The sequence below is a fragment of the Malania oleifera genome, chromosome 12, assembly GCF_029873635.1.
Source record: "Malania oleifera isolate guangnan ecotype guangnan chromosome 12, ASM2987363v1, whole genome shotgun sequence".
NCBI classification, from domain to species: Eukaryota; Viridiplantae; Streptophyta; class Magnoliopsida; order Santalales; family Ximeniaceae; genus Malania; species Malania oleifera.
Genome location: NC_080428.1, coordinates 81,792,291 through 81,810,633, shown reverse-complemented (window position 1 = coordinate 81,810,633; position 18,343 = coordinate 81,792,291). Strand labels below are relative to the sequence as shown.

Genomic DNA, 18,343 nt, shown 5'->3' with positions numbered 1-18,343 from the left:
TATCAAATTGTTATATTGTGAGAAGATGAAGGAAAAAATTATCACCTCTTCATGATTTGAAAAAAAAATAGAAGAAAGAGGAAAATGAAGTTTTCTTACGCAAAATATATCTACCAATGGAAGATAGAAAGTTTTATAATTATATTTTAGAAGTTTCTATTGAAAAACATCATCCAAAATATCGATTTTTTTAAAGGGTTATTACTTTTTCTATTTTGGAAAATAATTTCATTTTCTGTAGAACTGAAAAAAATGCACACTTTTTATAACTTGTCAATAGTTGAATAGGAACATTAAAAATATTGTTATTTTTAAAGATTTTTTTGTACAAATATGAAAAAATCATAATATTTTAAAAATAAAATAAAATGAAAATGGAAATTATTTTTTAGTGATGAATAGGCTCTTGAACTCTTTTTCTTTTTCTTTTTTTGTTGAGAAAAAGCCTTTATCAGCAGAAAACAAATAATTAATCACACGAAACAAGAAATTTTGCTACAATATTTTAAGTTACACTAGTATTATATATTATAATAGAAATATTTATAAGATCGTGAGATCACAAATTTATGACAAAATAATATATATTAATAGTTTTTGAAAATTATTATGAGATTTTTATTATAATGTAAAAAATATATAAATGTTTGATAGAAGATAATTAAGTTTTGGTGTTTTCTAGAAGGGACGTGTTGTAATGAAGTGTAGGAGAAAATAAATAAAGAAAAATGAAGCATTTAGTTTTAAAATTGTAGCATTATTTAAAATTTGATGCTGAGCATGAAGCCAGACGCATCTCTGATAATGCATACCCGTTCTTATTAAAAAATAAATAAAATGTAAAATTATTATTTAAAGAAGATGGCGTCGCCCGGGTTCGAACCGGAGACCTTCAGTGTGTTAGACTGACGTGATAACCAACTACACCACGACACCTTGGTGGTTTATTTTTTATAAAAATATAATCTTATTTCCTATGATTCTTCGGTCTACATGTTTTTCCCTCTCCTCTTCTCGTTTCAAATTCCACGGCCGGCAGCGGCAGGCGCACGCAACTCGCGGAATGTTCGCCGGTGGGGTTGAAATTGGAAGGAATGCGCGCGACGAGAGAGACTTCCCAATAAAGAAAACAAAAACTGCCTCCTAATTTTTATGTGTCGCCGCAAATGGGGCGGGCTGGCTGGCTGGCCGTCATTGCTGACCGCTTCTTTCCCCTTTTCCACACACGCGGGCTCCCCCATTTTTCGGGGTCTGTCCCAATTTCATTTGCGCCTCTAACTCCCGTTTCTACGCTATAATATATAGATCCAGGAAGATGGGAGGGTTTGCATTTGTATTGTTCTGCTTTTCTCCCTCTTGTGCGTTTTTGAGAGAAGGGGCTGTTTCTCGAGTCTCGCGTTTTCTCGGCGTGGTCTCTTCTCTCTTCTCTTGCACTTCTAAAATGGCTGCCTCCAGATGGATCAGGCCTGAGGTACTTACCATTGACATTCTTTTGTTTTACTTGAGCTCTCGTCGGCTTCTCCATTGTGTTGTGTCAATTTGGTTTGTTTCTAAAATGGGTCATCACCAAAAATTTGGGTTTTTCTTGAAGTTGTTTTCAATCAGTTGTTTGGTTTCAGATAACAATTCAGAACCACCTGTTTGATAAATGTCTAAGGGTGCGTAAGAGTTTTTTTATAACCATGTTGTATGGATCTGATACAGAGTTGTTCAGAGAAGACCATTTCTTCAACCCATAGGTATTCGATAGAATGGGGAAAACGAAAGATTGATCTAGCCCCTTTGGCTGCCTTGACATAAGTTTTTTTCTCCCCTTTCACTGTGCATCGAAATTACACGATCCTTGCATGGTTGTAATCAAGCACTCTACATTGGGTCAATTAAGTTGTCACACATTTTATGCATTGTTAATTTGGGTGTCTGAAATGAAATGTATGAGAATGATAATTTTAAAGAATTTCAATTAAGCTGTATTTGGGAATATGGAGTAAGGGATCTTGGATTTGGAATTTTGTAGTTTCGGAAGAAACACAATACAAAATTATATTTGTTATTATGTTGAATTCCACTTAATTCCAAATCCAAGGCTCAAATCCCATGATCCCAAACACACCATCGGGATTTAGAGAATCAGGCACCTGCTGTACTGATCCAGATGAATAGCATGGCTTCGAACTTTTTGATTATTAATGTTAGGTTTAAATTGATATAACACAGCATTTGGGATTCTCCTGTAGTCTTTAAAGAGTAATGCTAGCATTACAATTGGGTGGATTTAACTTTTTGTGGCGAATTTGTGCCTATTGGCTTGTAGTTAACCTTGTATTGTTTCATGTACCCATTTTTAAAGTGTGTGCCACCTAGAAGATTGACCAGGCCTTGCTAATACCTTGAATTATCTGATTTTTCTTATGGAAATTGAATTGTTCCATGGCACTGTAATTAGAACCTTTTGGTGAAAACACCACGTCCAATATATCCAAAAATGGCAGTCTTTTTACAGTTAATTGGGTTGCACTTTATATTTTCCATAACCATGTTGGCTCTTTTTTCTTTCCTATGGCATAGGTATATCCTCTTTTTGCAGCTACTGGTGTAGCTGTTGGAATTTGTGGCATGCAACTTATTCGAAATATCTGCACCAACCCTGAAGTGAGGTATAGTTGTTTTATATCATTTCTTACTTCAACAATGCAGCATGAATCATAAGTGATGTTGTTTTTGATAAAACTATAGTTGAAGAATCAATTTTAGATCAATATTAGAGGCTCTCATATGAGCACCCATGGGAAAAGACACAATGATTCTGTATTTTCTTTCTTTGCACACGTCCAAGCTTATCTAATTTTTTGAAAAAAGTTGAACTATATGCAGTGGCTGGTTGTATGAGTAAAAAGAAAAAAAAAATGTTACCAGTCATTTGACAGTTTCACATCTTGTTACCTTTTCAGGGTTACCAAAGAGAACAGAACAGCAGGAGTGCTTGAGAACTTTGCAGAGGGTGAAAGATATGCAGAGCATGGTCTGCGGAAGTATGTTCGAAACAAGACCCCTCAGATCATGCCATCCCTCAACAATTTTTTCTCTGATCCGAAAATGTAAAACAATTTCTGAGGTTTTTGTGCACCATGTGAGGGGATTGGCCATTGCACGTACCATTTGGCCACTGGATCAGGTGTAAGGAAAGTGTAGGACCAGATGTTTTTTGGAGGGATATTACATTTATTTCATTTTGCAAGTTGCTGGTTAATGTATGATTCTAACCTTATCAAATAATAAAGTTAACATTTTGCAAATATGATACTTGTCTTGATTTTTCGTTCATAGTTTCTTTCTTATGTACATGCTTTAAGTAATCTAGAAGTATGATTTTATGTTTGAACTAATCGTAATGTTTGATTCTGTTAGCTAATTGGTAGCAGCACATGAACATGAATACATGCCGAGAAACATTGTTTGATTCAAGTTATGTTCAAGGGTTTGGAAAAGAAAAATAGGACATGATATATTCAGAGGGAATTCCACTCAAATAATTGTCTCAGGCCGTGCAACTAACTTTGAGCCAATGAAAAATTTGTATTTATTAGCCTCAACTACTGACAATTTACAATTGTATTAGTAAGTAAATACATATATATATATATATATATATATATATATATATATATATTTTGCACTAGTTCTAGGCTACACTGTGGAAGATAATTCATTTTCCATCCATCCCATATGCCTTCCCAACTCCTTGCAAAATTCAAACTCAAGAGCTCCATCATGGGAGTCCCAAACTCTAGCAAGGGACATCAGCAAAATTGCTTTAGCATTGTGTAATCAGCTTGTATGTTGTTAGTTCTATTGCTGTCATTTCGCTTGTAATTCCTGCTTCCCATTCCATCCTTCAAGGAATAAAAAAACTTCATGTATAACTCCTACCGCTATCCTCAAGTCAAATTCTGATCACAATTACTCTTGGATGATCTCCTTAAGAATTCGATCACCAACTTTGAGAATGCTGAAGAATCATCCTTAAGCAACTGAGCTGGGGAGTCATACTCGACAATGTTGCCTGCATTTTATTAAAATGGTGCTAATTACTAAAGTGATTTATCAAAAGAAAAAAAGCATTACAAAATTTAAACGAGTAGAAGTTCTAGAAATCCTAATGAGTAATTTTCAATAGAGAATAAGACAAATTTGCTGTTGTTTGTTTGATTGCTAAGCATTACCGTCATCAAGAACTAAAACCAGGTCATTATCAACTACGGTTGGTATTCGATGAGCTACAGTGATAACTGTATGTCCACTTGTTTCTTCTCTTATCGTCTTCTGAATTACATTGTCTGTCGCTGTATCAACGGAGGCTGTGGCTTCATCCAAGACCAGAATTCTCCTTCTTTGTAAGAGGACTCTAGCCAGACAGACGAGCTGCCTTTGTCCAACACTCCAATTTTCCCCATCTTCTGCTACTGCCGCATTTTCCAAATTCAAAAGTAGTGACATGGTCAGTTTTTAGGATAGAAAAATAAAAGAAAAATCAATCTTGCAAGATAGAAAAGTGGGAAAAAGTAAAAAGGAACAACATACCTGGTGCATCAAGAAGCTTCTGATCTTGCTTTACTATGTCTGCTAAACGACACTTTCTTAAAACCTGAAATGTTGTATTACTTAGGTGAAAAATATAGTTCCATCTAATATTTTTTAAAGAAACAGATTTTTAATTTTTACCTCCCAAATTTCTGGATCTGAATGCTGCTGTAGAGGATCCAGATTCATCCTTATGGTTCCTTGAAATAATGTTGTGTCTTGGGGAATTATACTTAACCTAGACCTCAGATCTTGCAAACCTATCTCACAGATATCCACTCCATCAATGAGAATCCGTCCTTCTTTGGGCTCTACCACCCTGAACAGAGCTTGTATTAGTGTGGACTTTCCACTACCTGTTCTGCCTACAACTCCAATCTTCTTGCCTCCAGGGAAAGCACAGGTTATTCCTTTCAATACCATTGGGAGAGTAGGGCTGTATCGAACTTGCAGGTTTTCAAGTTCAATTCTTCCATTGGTGGGCCACTCAGGTTGAGGTCTGCAGTCTTCAATCACTAGTGGAGCTTCGCTTGGTATATTACTGAATTGAAGAATTCTTTCCACTGATATCATTTTGTTCTCCACATTGCATGAGTTCCATATCACCCAAGCCTGCAGAACATTTAAATTCAAGCCATAGGTAGCAGCCAGTCCTGCCAAGCCTGAGATAAGGTTGAACAGTGTAATTGTAGGTATTTAGTGGTGAAATCAGTAGAAGATTCAAGAAAATTAAAAGTTATATTAAGGGTTGCTAGAGGAGGATTTTTTTGAATCATTCATAAATTTACCATGATAGTATATTTAAAGATATTTACCCTATGTTTGGATGGCCTTTGGATTTGGAGTTGTATTGGATTTGGATAAGATGTAATACAAAATTGAATTGAAATTTGTCCAAATCCACTCAAATTCAAATCCAAGATCTGAAATCCCAACGCAGCATTAGATTCATTCTTAAAATTTAAGTTCTCTGCAGTTCAAATAGCATCAGTATGTCCTTGTATAGTTGATTATCCAAGAGTGGATGACAGAAGCTTACTGGGGTCAATGGCTGACCTTGGCAGGCTCACTAAAATTGCAAGGACTAGAAAGAAGACAAGGTTGAAGAGGAAGTTGATCCGAACACTTAGCCATTCCATGGTGGCACTGTTGTGGAAGGCAACGCGGGAATAGTCATCAATTAATCTAAGAATTTTAGTGGAGAAGCGTTTTTTCTGATTGAAGCAATGTATTGTTGCAACACCAGAGATGGATTCTGAAAAGTGGTGGAGTATTGGAGCTTTTCGTACTCCAACCATCCTAGCTAGCTCCCTGGCAGTGGTAATGTAGTAAGCCTGTGGAAAATTTTCAGATACTTATGTTATGACACAAGTTTTGGTACACGAGAATCATCCCAAAAATGAAATAATGGAATGCAGATAAATGATTAAGAGTCATACTTTTTCTTTAGGAGGTATTGTGTGTAACAGAGTTACATGGAGTGCAATGGGGTCAGAATTCTTTTCTCAAGGCCAAAGCAGCCCAGCAATAATGAAACTGTTAAAAATTGAAATAGGAACTTAAAATGACACTTGTTACTTACTTGATACCATATGGAGATTGCCAGGATGGTAATGAAGAGAAGGAAAACCTGCCAGGCAACCTGAGACATAAGGATGATGATGCTAAATAGCTGAATCAGAGCAAATGCTAATCCTGCTAATCTGTAGGGAATGTCTGTGTCTACAATGCTTTGATCTGTAGAAGCCTGAAAAGAAAACAAAAAGGTTGATTTCTGCAAATATGCAAACTACAAGTAAAACTGAAGCTTATGACATTGGTCATAAATACTTACCCTACCAAGGATTTGACTCGAGGGTGTGGAGTCAAAGAATATAATTGGTGCCCGAAAAACCGAATTAATCATGCCAAGGAAGAGGCGCTGAGCAGTCTCTATGGCAATCATTGATAGAAAGACTGTCCTTCCCAATATGAAGATTGAGCTCCCTCCAGACAGCAAAGCAAAAGCCCCTATCAACCATTCCTTGCTAACTCTGTCTTCTTTTTCAGTTGCCGAAGCAATCCAGTAATTACTACCCATCTGTAGTCCCTGGAAGAGAACTTGACAAAAAAGGATAACTGGAACAAGAGCTCCTCTGTATGCAGAAGAGATGAAGGTTGAGTAAACATGCCATTTCACTCTACCAGTTTCTGTTTCCTCTTCATGTGTTTTCTCTAAAATGTTGTCAGTAATAGTGTCTTTGAGATTTTCTTCTGCGACTTCAATTTGATTACTTTTAAGGGACCCACCAGCCATGGATTTGTATACTTTGGGTGGGTTTACCTCATTTAGAGATTTTCTGTGTGCAACCATCTGTCTAACAAGTTCCCCATTAGGATCACGCATCAAGTCTTCATATTTTCCAGATTCGACAATCCTACCATCCTTCATTACCTGGGAAATACGCAGTTGGAAGTGAATGTGTAAGTTTTACAAGGATCATATCCTTTAGTGCTCATAAAGAAGTACCAAGAGCTTACCAGGACAAAGTCTGAAGCATGTAGGAATTCCAACTGGTGGGTGGTATAAAGGACAGTCTTTTGAGACAACATTTGCATTAGACATTTCTGCAAGACAAATACAATTAAGTTCTATTTAAATATGCTAACAAAATTCAAGGTGATGTGGCCTCAATCATGAATAACACAACTAGATGAAAGTGTTAAGATGTTGCCTGCCTTGAAGAGATGTGCTCCAGTATGTGCATCAACAGCACTGAAAGGATCATCCAGAAAATAAACTTCTGAATCGCTGTAGGCTGCCCTTGCCAATTGAACCCTTTGCTTTTGTCCTCCACTTAAATTCATCCCTCTCTCTCCCACTACACTTAAATCTCCATCTGTCCATGTTTCAATGTCCCGGTTCAAAGCACATGCTTCTAGAACATCCGCATAGAAGGCCTTGTTCATTTCCTTGCCAAACAACACATTCTCTCTAATAGTTCCTGTTTGAATCCAAGCGCTCTGCGGGACATAAGCTTTTGATCCATAAACCTTATTATGCTGCCCAGAAATCTTGGGTATTTCACCCAGAATACTACAGAGTAAGCTTGATTTACCCGAGCCAATTGAACCACAAATTGCAATCTTCTGTCCTTTAATAATTTGCATCTTCTCAGTAATCTTGATTGTGGGTTTGGAATTAGAATCACTAGTTTCCCAAGCATATTCACCAGTTTCAATTTCAATTGCAACATTATATTCTCTTGATATATGGTATAATGACTGCTCGTCTTGGTCTTCCTCTCTTATAAATAGTTGAATGCGATGAAGTGAGACCTTTGTCTGAGCAATCATAGAAATGAGCTCTGGTAAGTTGTAGATGGGCTCTTGTAGAATCCGGAATGTCGCTAAAGCAGAGAGAACTGTTGCAGGAGTTAATGGAGTGTTTAATAAAATGCAAACCCCAAAGGTGATTACCGAAACTAAGGTTGGAGATGCCCAGAAGAGAAAAGCCACTGCCGAACATGTGTAGAGATACCTCTTCAGCCAACTTCCCTCGGCTTTTCGAAGATGCTGGATCTTCTGCAAGAAATTTGATTCCCAAGAATGCATCTTCAATACTCTTATGCTCTTCAGAGTCTCTGCAGTGGCTTCAATTCTAGAGTCCCTGGCCTCCATGATCTTGGACTGGAGCCTTTCCTGCCTGTTGGCTAATGGGATGTTGATAATCATCATGAAAACAGTAGCAGCAAGTGCAGAAATTGAGGGGATGGCACCAAGATTCTTGTACAGGATGACCAAAGCTAGAAAGACCTGAAGTGGAAGCAACCATACTCCATGAATATGCCAGAAGAAATCCCCAATCCTCTCAGCATCCACATTGATAAAATTTGTAACTTTCCCATTGTGTGGGCTGGAATACTTGATTGAAAGGAACTTCTTGTAAATCATTACCATCAGGGCAGCTCGGATTCGGATACCGATTCGCTGTGCGCCAAAGTACCATTGTCTTTGAGCCAGTGATTCCACAGTTTTTGAGAGGAAAAAGATGAATACAAGCATTAATCCATAGCGGTAGCTCAAATGTTGGTGCTCACCCGTAATGAAATTCACAAAGTTGTTGATCAGCAGAGGACCCATATATGAAGCAATTGTATTAACTCCTGAGAACACAACAACAATAAAACAAAATCAAACCTTAAGTCTCACTAGGTGGACTCGGATATATGAATCTTTTTTTGCCAATTTATGCGATCATGAACCATTTCCTTTGACACATTCAGGATATTAAATCTTTACTCACTATCTCTTTTGAAATTATTTTAGATTTACCCCTATCCCTTCTACTGCCCCCATACTCTCTTCCTCACTGGCGCACTATATGGGCAAGTGTCCATATCAACCGAGTCATCACTCTCTTATCTTATCTTTCTATAGGATCTACACCCAACTTAAGTCAATATCTTTATTCCTTAGAAGTTAAAAAAAAAAATCTTTAAGGCTACTGAATCTTAGCGGAAGCTAAATGGAAAGATCGAAACAGGAGAGTTACCTGCAAACACTGCATTTACGGCCACAGGTCTCCAGATACTGTAGCTTATGGCTTTTAACAGTGAAGAAGCTTCAGCTTTCTTCTTCTGCAGCGATTCTTCTAATGACAAATAAGATTTGTGAGCTGTTTCAGAGGGAGGAATAGAAGGAATGTGAGGTAATTCTAGCTTCTGGGTTCGACCCTTTTGGAAGAGTGGATTTAGCCATAGAAATGTGAGTTGGCTCCAAACCCCAGCAGCAGTAAAAGCATCAGCATCTTCGTGAGAGACATTTTCTTGCTCCTTCTGAAGCAATGGGTGTTCAAGATCACCATGCTTCTTCTTGCTGCAACTAAACCACAGAACATTGATACAAAGTATGAAAATTAGAGGAAGGGATATGATGTCCAACACTTTTGCTGCTGGGAGAAACTCTGGAAAGCCCTCGGATTTATAATGGGCGATTAGGAAATTAGAGAGAGAGACTGAATTGATAATGCCGCAGTAAACCCACCAAAGAACAAGAACTAGAGGCCAGCCTTTGTCTCCTTTAAGGACTCTGCTTTTTGCTAAGAAAGCATATACAACCACAATAGTCCAACTCATAGCTGGAAATATAGATCTAAAACGAATTACTTTAAGATTCCAAAACTCAAAAACGCAGAAACCCATGTAGGAAATCGAAAGCAGAGCATTAGAAACAATGTTAATCACAGCAAAAACTGTAGATTTTCTGTCTAGCGCTGCTGTACGCTTCAATATTTTGTCACCACCTTGGCTGCCCTGTCTCATCTTGTCGACCAGTACCCATATAGCCAAGAGCAAGAAAAACGCTCCATTCACAAGCTCTACGGAGACTTCCATAAAAGCTGACTCCATAAACAAAAATATATCTGTTCACCCTACCCTCTCCCCCAAAATTGAAGAACAGGGAGAATCTGAAATCTGTAAACCTGTTAAAAAAAAAAAAAACCAAATAAACAAATCCATCCATGAATGCACTGGCAGTAAAAACAAACAATACACAGTTCAAATAAAAGAAGAAAAATAGATCAGAAGAGCAGAATTGAAAACTCAAAAACCATTATTACCCAAAAAAAATTATCTCAAAAGGGAAAAGGAATCAAAGTCTGTCAATGCTCAAAGTTAATCACGTGGATGCTTACAGCATGCAGTGAGGACACAAGTCACACAACTTTGTTGTGCAAATTGGTGTCTTCTGTGGATTGAGCTAAATATAAAAAAACAGGGGAAAAGCCATTCTATCAGCATCACTACCTTGGTAGAGCTAAGGTCCTATCTCGATCTAACTTTGCATTATATGATTATTATTATTATTATATTATTTATGATTTTTCTTGACCTGAATAGTGGGACCAGAATCTCTACAGGCTCTGCATCCAAACTCCTATTCGCCTAAATCAAGTTGTCAGCTTTGAACACTGTAAGGATGTCGCCACTCTATCTTCATAATGGGCGACATGGGTCTTCTTCCTGTGGCCTGAAAATTTTTTTTTTTAAAAAAAAAATGGAGAAAAAATTACACAAATTTGTGTGTAAAACAGTAAACACAAATCAAATGTTTATTGTTTACAGCTCCCCGAACCCACCTTTCTTCTTCTATCTTCCTGTTACTTTCTTGCTTTTCTGTTGTTTTCTTGTTTTCTGTCTTTCACCCTTAATAGAGGCTTCTGGCCATTGATTAGGGTTCCAAAAGTGAAAAAAGAGGCAAGTTAATCATTTCCATAATTGTTAAAATGCTGATTTTGATTTGATTTGATTTTATTATTGAACAGAGGCATAAATGCCTTCTTACTTAGGAAATAAATTGCACGGCATGTTTCTAAAATAAAGTTATATATGATTTATAATGCTGATTTGCATGTAGATTTTTAAACACGTTATAGGGGTGAAGATTATTTAGGCTGGCTGAGTGAATTTTTAATTTTATTAAAAATACCATAAGGTAGCATTGTTCTAAAGGAAACTATGTGCACATGCTTATTGTGTTCTTGGTAAATTTCAAAAGGGCTAGGGCTAGGGCTAGCAAACCTTCTTTGTTTGTTTGTTCTTTCTTTTTTTATTTTATATTAATGAGGGGTTTTTTATTTTTTTTTATCTTTTAATCCCTTTATGATTAAGGCTCACGTATTTTTTGGGGTGTTATTTACATAAGAACAATGCACGAATTGCGCATTGTGTATTTATTTACAAAATTTAATATATTTTTATGTTTTTTTAGTCAACAAATAAAATAAATAAATATAGATCCAATCATATAATTGTCTTACTTTTTTTTAAATGATTTTTTACAATAATTTGGTACGTAAAAAATTTTAAAAAAATAAAATAGAACCAATGAAGTTAACATTTTTTGAGTGATTTGTTTACATTTGCTATTTAATTTAATTTTGGTATTTTTTTATTGAGTGAATTTTTGGTTGGTAGTGATGATTGGACCATTATAGACGAATGAGTTTTGGTGAAGTTGAGGCACATGGGCCTCTGTTTTTTCTTCTAAAAAAAATTATTTTTTAATATGGTAAAAAATGGGCATGTGTCCTGTAAACTTTGGCACGTGCATGGTAAAAGGAGGAACACTCCAAAGCCGCGTCTTTCGTGTGCCCACTAAAGGAGTAAATGGCGAAAGAAGTTTTAGAAGGAAAGATGAAAGCGTGAGCAGCCACGTGTATTGACAGCTCACACCAACACCATGCACCCAAAGACCTAGAGCAAGCTCTTCATAATATGGGACCTTAGGCCGCGAATGATTAATATTTTGTTTAATATTTATTTTTATTTAAAATTAATTTTTCTAACTTTTTAAGATATAAAATTATTAATTAAAGTTTTATATTCAACCTGTATATCATTTTTTTGATAATGGGAAAGTTAATGTATGAGAAGAGAGCATTATAAATAATGTTAATATTATTATATTTAAAAAAAATTTGAGGACCCTAAAATTTACTTGAAAAAGAAAGAATTAAATTACATTTTCTTTACATTTTAAAATATAATTTTATTTACTTGATAGTGAAAAGTTAATGTATGGAAAGAGAGCATAACATTATTACATTAAAAATAAAATAAAATTTGAGGCTCCAAAATTTTTGGGGCCCTAGGCAAGCACCTTAACTGCCTTAAGATCAGGCCGGCCCTGCAAAGAGTAGAACAAAAAACAAAAGCAAAACCCCCCCGGGCAATGATTCAGGTGGCAAGGGTGGGCTTGGGATGGGCCACCTGTTGTTGGTTTAAGTCCCAGGTTTGTTTTTTGCCCCAGTGAGCAAAATCCTGATTTACCTCCTACGCAGAGAGTGGGGCTCTTCTTGCGTGGGTGTGGGAGTAGGTTGTGTTCCTTGTGACACCACCAGTGTGTGCTCGGTAATGGGAATGCCAGTTGGAGTCTCAACTGGATGTATCGAGGAATCTAGGACACCCAACGTTACCAAAAAAAAACAAAAGCAAAACAAACAAAAACTTCAAACATGAAACAAAAACAAAAATCCACAAAAGGGTATTTATATGCATATGATGCTATTATTATTATTATTATGTGCAAAAAACCAAGAATATGCTTCTTATATGTGTTTATTTTTTCATAACAATCAAAATCAATTATCATGCAAGAAGCTTTAATTGCTTTAAATTCAGTGTATGTTAGGATGTTATTATATAATTTATTAATAGTCCCTTTGGATTAAAGATTTTATTTTGTAAAGGAAATGAAATGAAAATAAAAAGAAAATTTATTTTTCTTATATTTTCTCTGTACATTAAATGTTATTAAAAATAAAAAATTACTTTGAGATGATTAAAGTTTTTTAAAAAATCAAATGTTAATCATTAAAAATCTTCTACATTTGGTGATGTTTGATTTGTGTTGAAAATATATTTTTTGAAGAAAAATAAAAGAAAATCTGTGAAGGAAAACATTTTTTTTTCAAATTTTCTTTTGTTTGAAATGAAAACTTTTATTTTGAGCAATTCATTTTCTATCTTGTGGAAGATATATATTTTCTATAAAATAATTTTTAACTTGTAACATGCATGACATTGGGAAAAGAGAGAAAAAGACAACGAGAGAAGAAAATGTGACGTTTGATTTGGGCTGGAAATGTGTTTTTCTACTTGAGGAAGATATTTCCTATAATTCAACTTTAGGAAATGAAAGAAAATATTTATAGATATATATATATATATATATATATATATATATATATTTCTCAACTGAACATTGATAGGAAAGATTTTTTCATGTTTGAAAAGAAAGTTTTGTATTCGTAGAAGATATTATAGTGATTAAATGGATACAGTTCAAGTTTGGAGGGTTACATTTTTTTAATTGAGATAATAATTTGATATTTAAGTGAAAAAGGGTAGAGGAGCGAACATATTATTTCGATGGATTAGTTGGATGTCTAAAAGGTCTCGGACACCATTATTATTTTTCTTTTTTTTAAAAAAATCATATTGGCAGAAATTTGATCTTGGTTTATCTTCCATTATATAATTTAAACATAATAATTTTTTACTAAATTCCAAAAAAAAAAGGAAAAAAAATAAAAAGTTTAGGGATAATGTAATTATCAAAAATAATTTTCACATTTTATTTTGAAATTTAAAAATAATTATTGAATTGGAGCCTTTCTTAGCTTTCAAATATTTTTATTGGAAAATTGAAAATATATCTTTTATTATTTCAAAACTTTATGAGAGTATCTAAAAAAATTTTAAAAATAAAGTGACAGTCCAGTGATTTTTAAAAACAAAAAAGAAATAAATAAAATGAGATAATTTTCCTTTTAACTCAACTAATTTACTTTACATGGAACATGACTACCAAACAATTAAGTACTCAATGGTATGCTGTATAGAAAAATCAAAGTCACAAGTACGAAGAAGTCTAGCGAGACATTGATTGGCATGTGGACTGCCAGCTTGGACCGTGACGTGACACGGTGGATACAAATACAATTGATGTACCTAAATACTTTCCACGAAGCAGGGAAACAAGTGCATGGAATATGGATAAAGCGTTAGAGCCTTGTCTACGTAAAACTCCAGTTTAAGAAACGTGCCTTAACCAATCTTTCTTTGACCAATCAAAATCAAAATCAAAATTGAAATGTTAGTACTGATCCAGCACACGTCAGCATCCGATGACCTGGCTAGCTAGGGATGTTAATTACCCCCTTTTTTTTTTTTTTATTGTTGACATAGATTTGGGAGTATAAAATTTGAATTTAGGTAAATTTAAATTAAATAATAATATAAATTTGTATTATATTCCTAATACTATTAAGAGATTTTCCTTTAGCATTGTTTTTGACAAATGTGAAGTTTATTCATATATAAATATATATATTTTTAAAGAAATAATAAATTGAAGACATAAATAAAAAAAAGTTTCTATCTAAAATACCCTTATAAGTTATAACTGTTCATAATTATTCTAAAATGCTCTTAAAATTCATCATAATTATTTTTTAAAATAAATTTAAATATCTTTCAACGTCAATTTTTTTTTCAAAATAAATATAAAATTAAAGCATGCACATAGTGTGTGCCTATGACTAATTTTGTTAAAATTGATGCATATTCAAATTCAAGATCTCTTTGAAACATAAAGTGAATGTCTGTTAAGTCTATCTTTATTATGCAACAAGAAGTAACATGTTTGTCTTTTGGAAATTAAAATTTTTAAATTAAAATTTAAAACTTTAATCATTGAAAATTATTTGTGCGCGCAATGTGCTTTTATCCATTGACTATATTGTGACACAAATTGTAATTAATGCATGTATACTTATTAATTCAAAATAAATCATCCTGACTTCAATTGTAACTCTATGGTTAATCTCATAGTCTCCTTTATTTTGCGGGTATTTTCTTTCTTTTTTTGGTTTTGTAAGGAGGATGCAAATTGATATCCATCCTAAAGAATAAAATAAAATAAAATAAATAAAATAAAAAGGTTGTACTACCTAATGATCCAAATTTGTAATGTCGCAAGACAATAAACATAATATAATTAATAAAATATTATCCAAGGGTCTATTAATTAATTTGAAATGACCACTTTCAAGTTACTTTGACTATCTTGATATTCGAGTGGTTTCATCCAAGTTATCCAGACTATCTCGTTCATCCGAGTAGTCACCTTCAAAGTTATTTTGGCAATCTCAGAGGCATATGAAATTGATAGTTTCCAAATCTGAGTGGTCCCCTTCCAAGTTATTTTGGCTACCTTGGAGGCATGTGACATTGGTAGTTCCCAAATTCGAGTAGTCACCTTTCAAGTATTTTGGCCATCTCATAGGCATGTGACATTGATAGTTCCTAAATCTGAGTGGTCACCTTCCAAGTATTTTGGCAACCTCGGAAGCATGCGACATTGAGAGTTCCCAAATATGAGTAGTCACCTTCTAAGTATTTTTAGTCATCTTAGAGGCATGTGGCATTGATAGTTCCCAAATTTGAGTGGTCCCATCCAAGTTATCTTAACTACCTCGAAGCCATGTGACATTGATAGTTCCCAAATCCGAGTAGTCACATTCAAAGTTGCATTAACCACTAACACTCCAAGATTGCTCTGTCTATATCTCCAAATAATCACATCCAAGTTAAATTAACAACTAACATTCAAAGATTGCTCTAGCTATTTCTCCATATAGTCACTCCAAGATTGTACTAACAACTAACATTTCAAGATTGCTCTAACTATTTCTCCAAATAGTCACATCTAAGATATAGTAACAACTAACATTCTAATATTGTACTGACCATTAACACTTCAAGATTGCACTAACTACTAACACTTTAATATTGTACTGACCACTTACACTTCAAGTTGCCTTGACTATTTCTCAAAATGTTACATTACGGTTGTACTAACCGCTAACACCTCAAGTTGGCTTGACTATCTCGTTAATTCGAGTGGACGCATTTAAGATGTCCTGATTAGGTGAGTGACATTTGTCCCCAGACTTGAGCAGTTATTGCTTTCACCATATTGAACAAGTTTGTCAAGTGGACCTGGAATTCCATGCATTTTTGTAAGATCACACATTGTTCTCTTTTGTTATATTTTATCGAGTCCAAAATCTGCCTTTTGTCTTTTTAGGTGTGTTACTTAAAATAACAAGAATATGATCCTTCGTGTCATTTTAAGCAACAAACCTATAAATAGGGACAAATGTAGACACCATGGACCAAATATAACAAGAAAAAACATGTTCTATTTTTATACAACTACAGTAGCAGAAAAATATAAAAAAAATACAACAGAAAAATACAAACAAAATGAAGTATAATACAATAGAAATAAATACAAGCAAAAAAGTGGTTGACCGTTAAAATTAAATGAGGTGTTGGGAGATTAGCAATAAAAAAATGATTGGTTGTTAGGAGATTGACAACAAATAGGTGGTTGGATGGTTGAATTTAAATGTCATGATCAATGCATCCAAACCTATAAATAAAGGCTTCTAAGAGAAAACAGGGGAGGAGAAAAAAAGGGAGTTTCATGCATCCCGGAGAAAACTAAGAAAGAGTGAGGAAGAGATGATTGTTGGCTGAAAATTCAGGATTAGAGGTGCCTGCGTAGTCAGCTTGATCTAGACGATCGGATGGTGATTTTTTATCTGATTGATCTGAAATTTTGACAGGTTGTTTGTGATGACTCATCCTTCTTCATTCTGATTGGTTGGATTGTCATTTGGAGCCTTTTAACTTTGGTTTCGTGGCTTGGATAGCAGTCCTATTGCAACAACAACTTCAAGTAAGGAAAAGTCTTTAAAAATCTTAGAAAATTTTTAATTTTTTTTTTTAAATTTCGGAAATAGTTAGATGATTGAATAAAAGAATTTTATTTTAATTGATTTTATTTAATATTTCCCTTAAATTGCTATTGCATGTTAAAATTACTGTTACAAATAATTAACGACCATAAAATTTATCTAGTTTGAAGTTGTTCTTGCAAGTTTATAGACTACAAAAATAATTCAGTCATAAAATTTTTAAGAATCTCTGATTCAAAATTGTAGAAAGGTAACCCAAAATCTTTCAAATATTCTCTGGTGAGTTAGGTTAATATTCTTCTTTCTAAAATGCAGGAAGGGGCTTGAAAAATTTTATCCTCGTTTTGACAAATCTTAACATATAAAATATTGATGCTATTTTTAATAATCTCATTGGGTCTGTATCATAAAAATATTCTTGATCATGTAACTCCCAGCAAAACTGAGACGAAATTGTTTTTTAGGGCTACGCAAACAAAATTAAATTTCCTCATTTTCCTGAGCATTCCCCTTTCCAGCATTCTTGCTCATGCTCTGCATGTACGCACGCACAAATTTGAATAGGAAAAACGTAAAAAATACTTCAGTCGGTGGCTGCTCACGTATTTGATGATGAAAACGAAACTGGGAAACTGGGACTCCACAACTGCATGTCCCAGTTGTTCCAAAGTCGCTGCAAGAGCAAGAAATTAAATAAATAAGAAGCTACGGTGGCAGCAGCTGGCCATCTGCCTCTGAGAGTCTGCATGCACTTAGAAGCCTTTAGCGGCGTAGCAGCAACTAGCCATCTGCGTCCGAGAGTCTGCATGCACTTAGACGCTAAAGACCGCGAATACAGTATATATTGGCGAAGAAGTTTGAAGTTTGAAGTAAAATGGACGTAGGAGAAGTGGAAGCCCGCCTTTCTAATTAAAGCCGTAGCCATATAAAATCTTAGAAAATTTTTATTTTTATTTTTTAAAAATTTCAGAAAATTTATACAAAAATTTTATAAAATCAGGGGATGTTTTAAAGATTATTTTACTTAGAATTTGGGGATTTTGCTTGTTTTTGTGTGTGTGTGCATCCTTATGATTTAGAAAAGAAAAATGAAATATTTTACACCTCACCTGTATTAGTTCTGAAGGAAATTTATTTAGCAAGATCTCCTCGTTTGAAGGTCTTATTAGACATTCCTAAATCGTTCTGAGTTTTTTAACCTCCAGTTAAGTTTGCTCATTTATTTTGTTCTTTATTATTTTATATGCTTGTTTTAAAAGGAGATAATTAAAGGTTATTAAATTTGATTTAGGAAAAAATCATAATTAATTAGGTACCATTCGTAGAACGAATGTGTAGGAGCTGTTAGTTCCTTCCCTTCGTATAATTGAATTCCTGATCCCAATTCTGGTAAAAGCAGACCGTGACTACTGAATCCTTAACTTAGGTTTAGACTATAGATCAATTAAA

General features: G+C 34.4%; 2 protein-coding genes and 1 non-coding gene across 4 annotated transcripts; 1 reads left to right on the top strand and 2 right to left on the bottom strand.

Annotated features, from left to right (window-relative positions):
• Nucleotides 1-862: 862 nt before the first annotated feature.
• TRNAV-AAC (transfer RNA valine (anticodon AAC)) lies at nucleotides 863-936 on the bottom strand. The gene has a single exon. It is a non-coding gene; the product is annotated as a tRNA-Val (tRNA).
• A 169-nt stretch (nucleotides 937-1,105) lies between these two features.
• LOC131144698 (uncharacterized) lies at nucleotides 1,106-3,298 on the top strand. The gene is made up of 3 exons (XM_058093510.1): nucleotides 1,106-1,471; nucleotides 2,569-2,657; nucleotides 2,952-3,298. The coding sequence occupies exons 1-3, from the start codon at nucleotides 1,316-1,318 to the stop codon at nucleotides 3,100-3,102; spliced, it is 396 nt and encodes a 131-aa protein (XP_057949493.1). The 5' UTR covers nucleotides 1,106-1,315; the 3' UTR covers nucleotides 3,103-3,298.
• A 258-nt stretch (nucleotides 3,299-3,556) lies between these two features.
• On the bottom strand, nucleotides 3,557-10,298 carry LOC131144697 (putative ABC transporter C family member 15). Of its 2 annotated transcripts, XM_058093509.1 has the most exons (12): nucleotides 10,184-10,298; nucleotides 9,116-10,045; nucleotides 7,300-8,726; nucleotides 7,102-7,188; nucleotides 6,766-7,015; nucleotides 6,416-6,681; nucleotides 6,164-6,328; nucleotides 5,621-5,915; nucleotides 4,723-5,243; nucleotides 4,582-4,645; nucleotides 4,224-4,463; nucleotides 3,557-4,063 (listed from the first exon to the last, which is right to left on the bottom strand). In XM_058093509.1, exons 2-12 carry the CDS (start codon nucleotides 9,969-9,971, stop codon nucleotides 3,939-3,941), a joined length of 4,296 nt encoding a protein of 1,431 aa, XP_057949492.1. In that variant the 5' UTR covers nucleotides 9,972-10,045; nucleotides 10,184-10,298; the 3' UTR covers nucleotides 3,557-3,938. The 2 variants fall into 2 exon arrangements, with proteins under 2 accessions (XP_057949492.1, XP_057949491.1); XM_058093508.1 differs by having other exon boundaries at nucleotides 6,416-7,015.
• Between the last annotated feature and the right edge of the window lie 8,045 nt (nucleotides 10,299-18,343).

Bases quoted from the DNA above. Each gene is read 5' to 3' on its own strand.
- LOC131144698 (XM_058093510.1), top strand. From the start codon at position 1,316: ATGGGAGGGTTTGCATTTGTATTGTTCTGCTTTTCTCCCTCTTGTGCG. The intron at 1,472-2,568 runs GTACTTACCATT...CCTATGGCATAG, and splicing joins CCAGATGGATCAGGCCTGAG to GTATATCCTCTTTTTGCAGC. The intron at 2,658-2,951 runs GTATAGTTGTTT...TTACCTTTTCAG, and splicing joins TGCACCAACCCTGAAGTGAG to GGTTACCAAAGAGAACAGAA.
- LOC131144697 (XM_058093508.1), bottom strand. From the start codon at position 9,971: ATGGAGTCAGCTTTTATGGAAGTCTCCGTAGAGCTTGTGAATGGAGCG. The intron at 7,189-7,299 runs GCAGGCAACATC...TTTGTCTTGCAG, and splicing joins CTGGAGCACATCTCTTCAAG to AAATGTCTAATGCAAATGTT. The intron at 4,464-4,581 runs GTATGTTGTTCC...AAAATGCGGCAG, and splicing joins GAAGCTTCTTGATGCACCAG to TAGCAGAAGATGGGGAAAAT.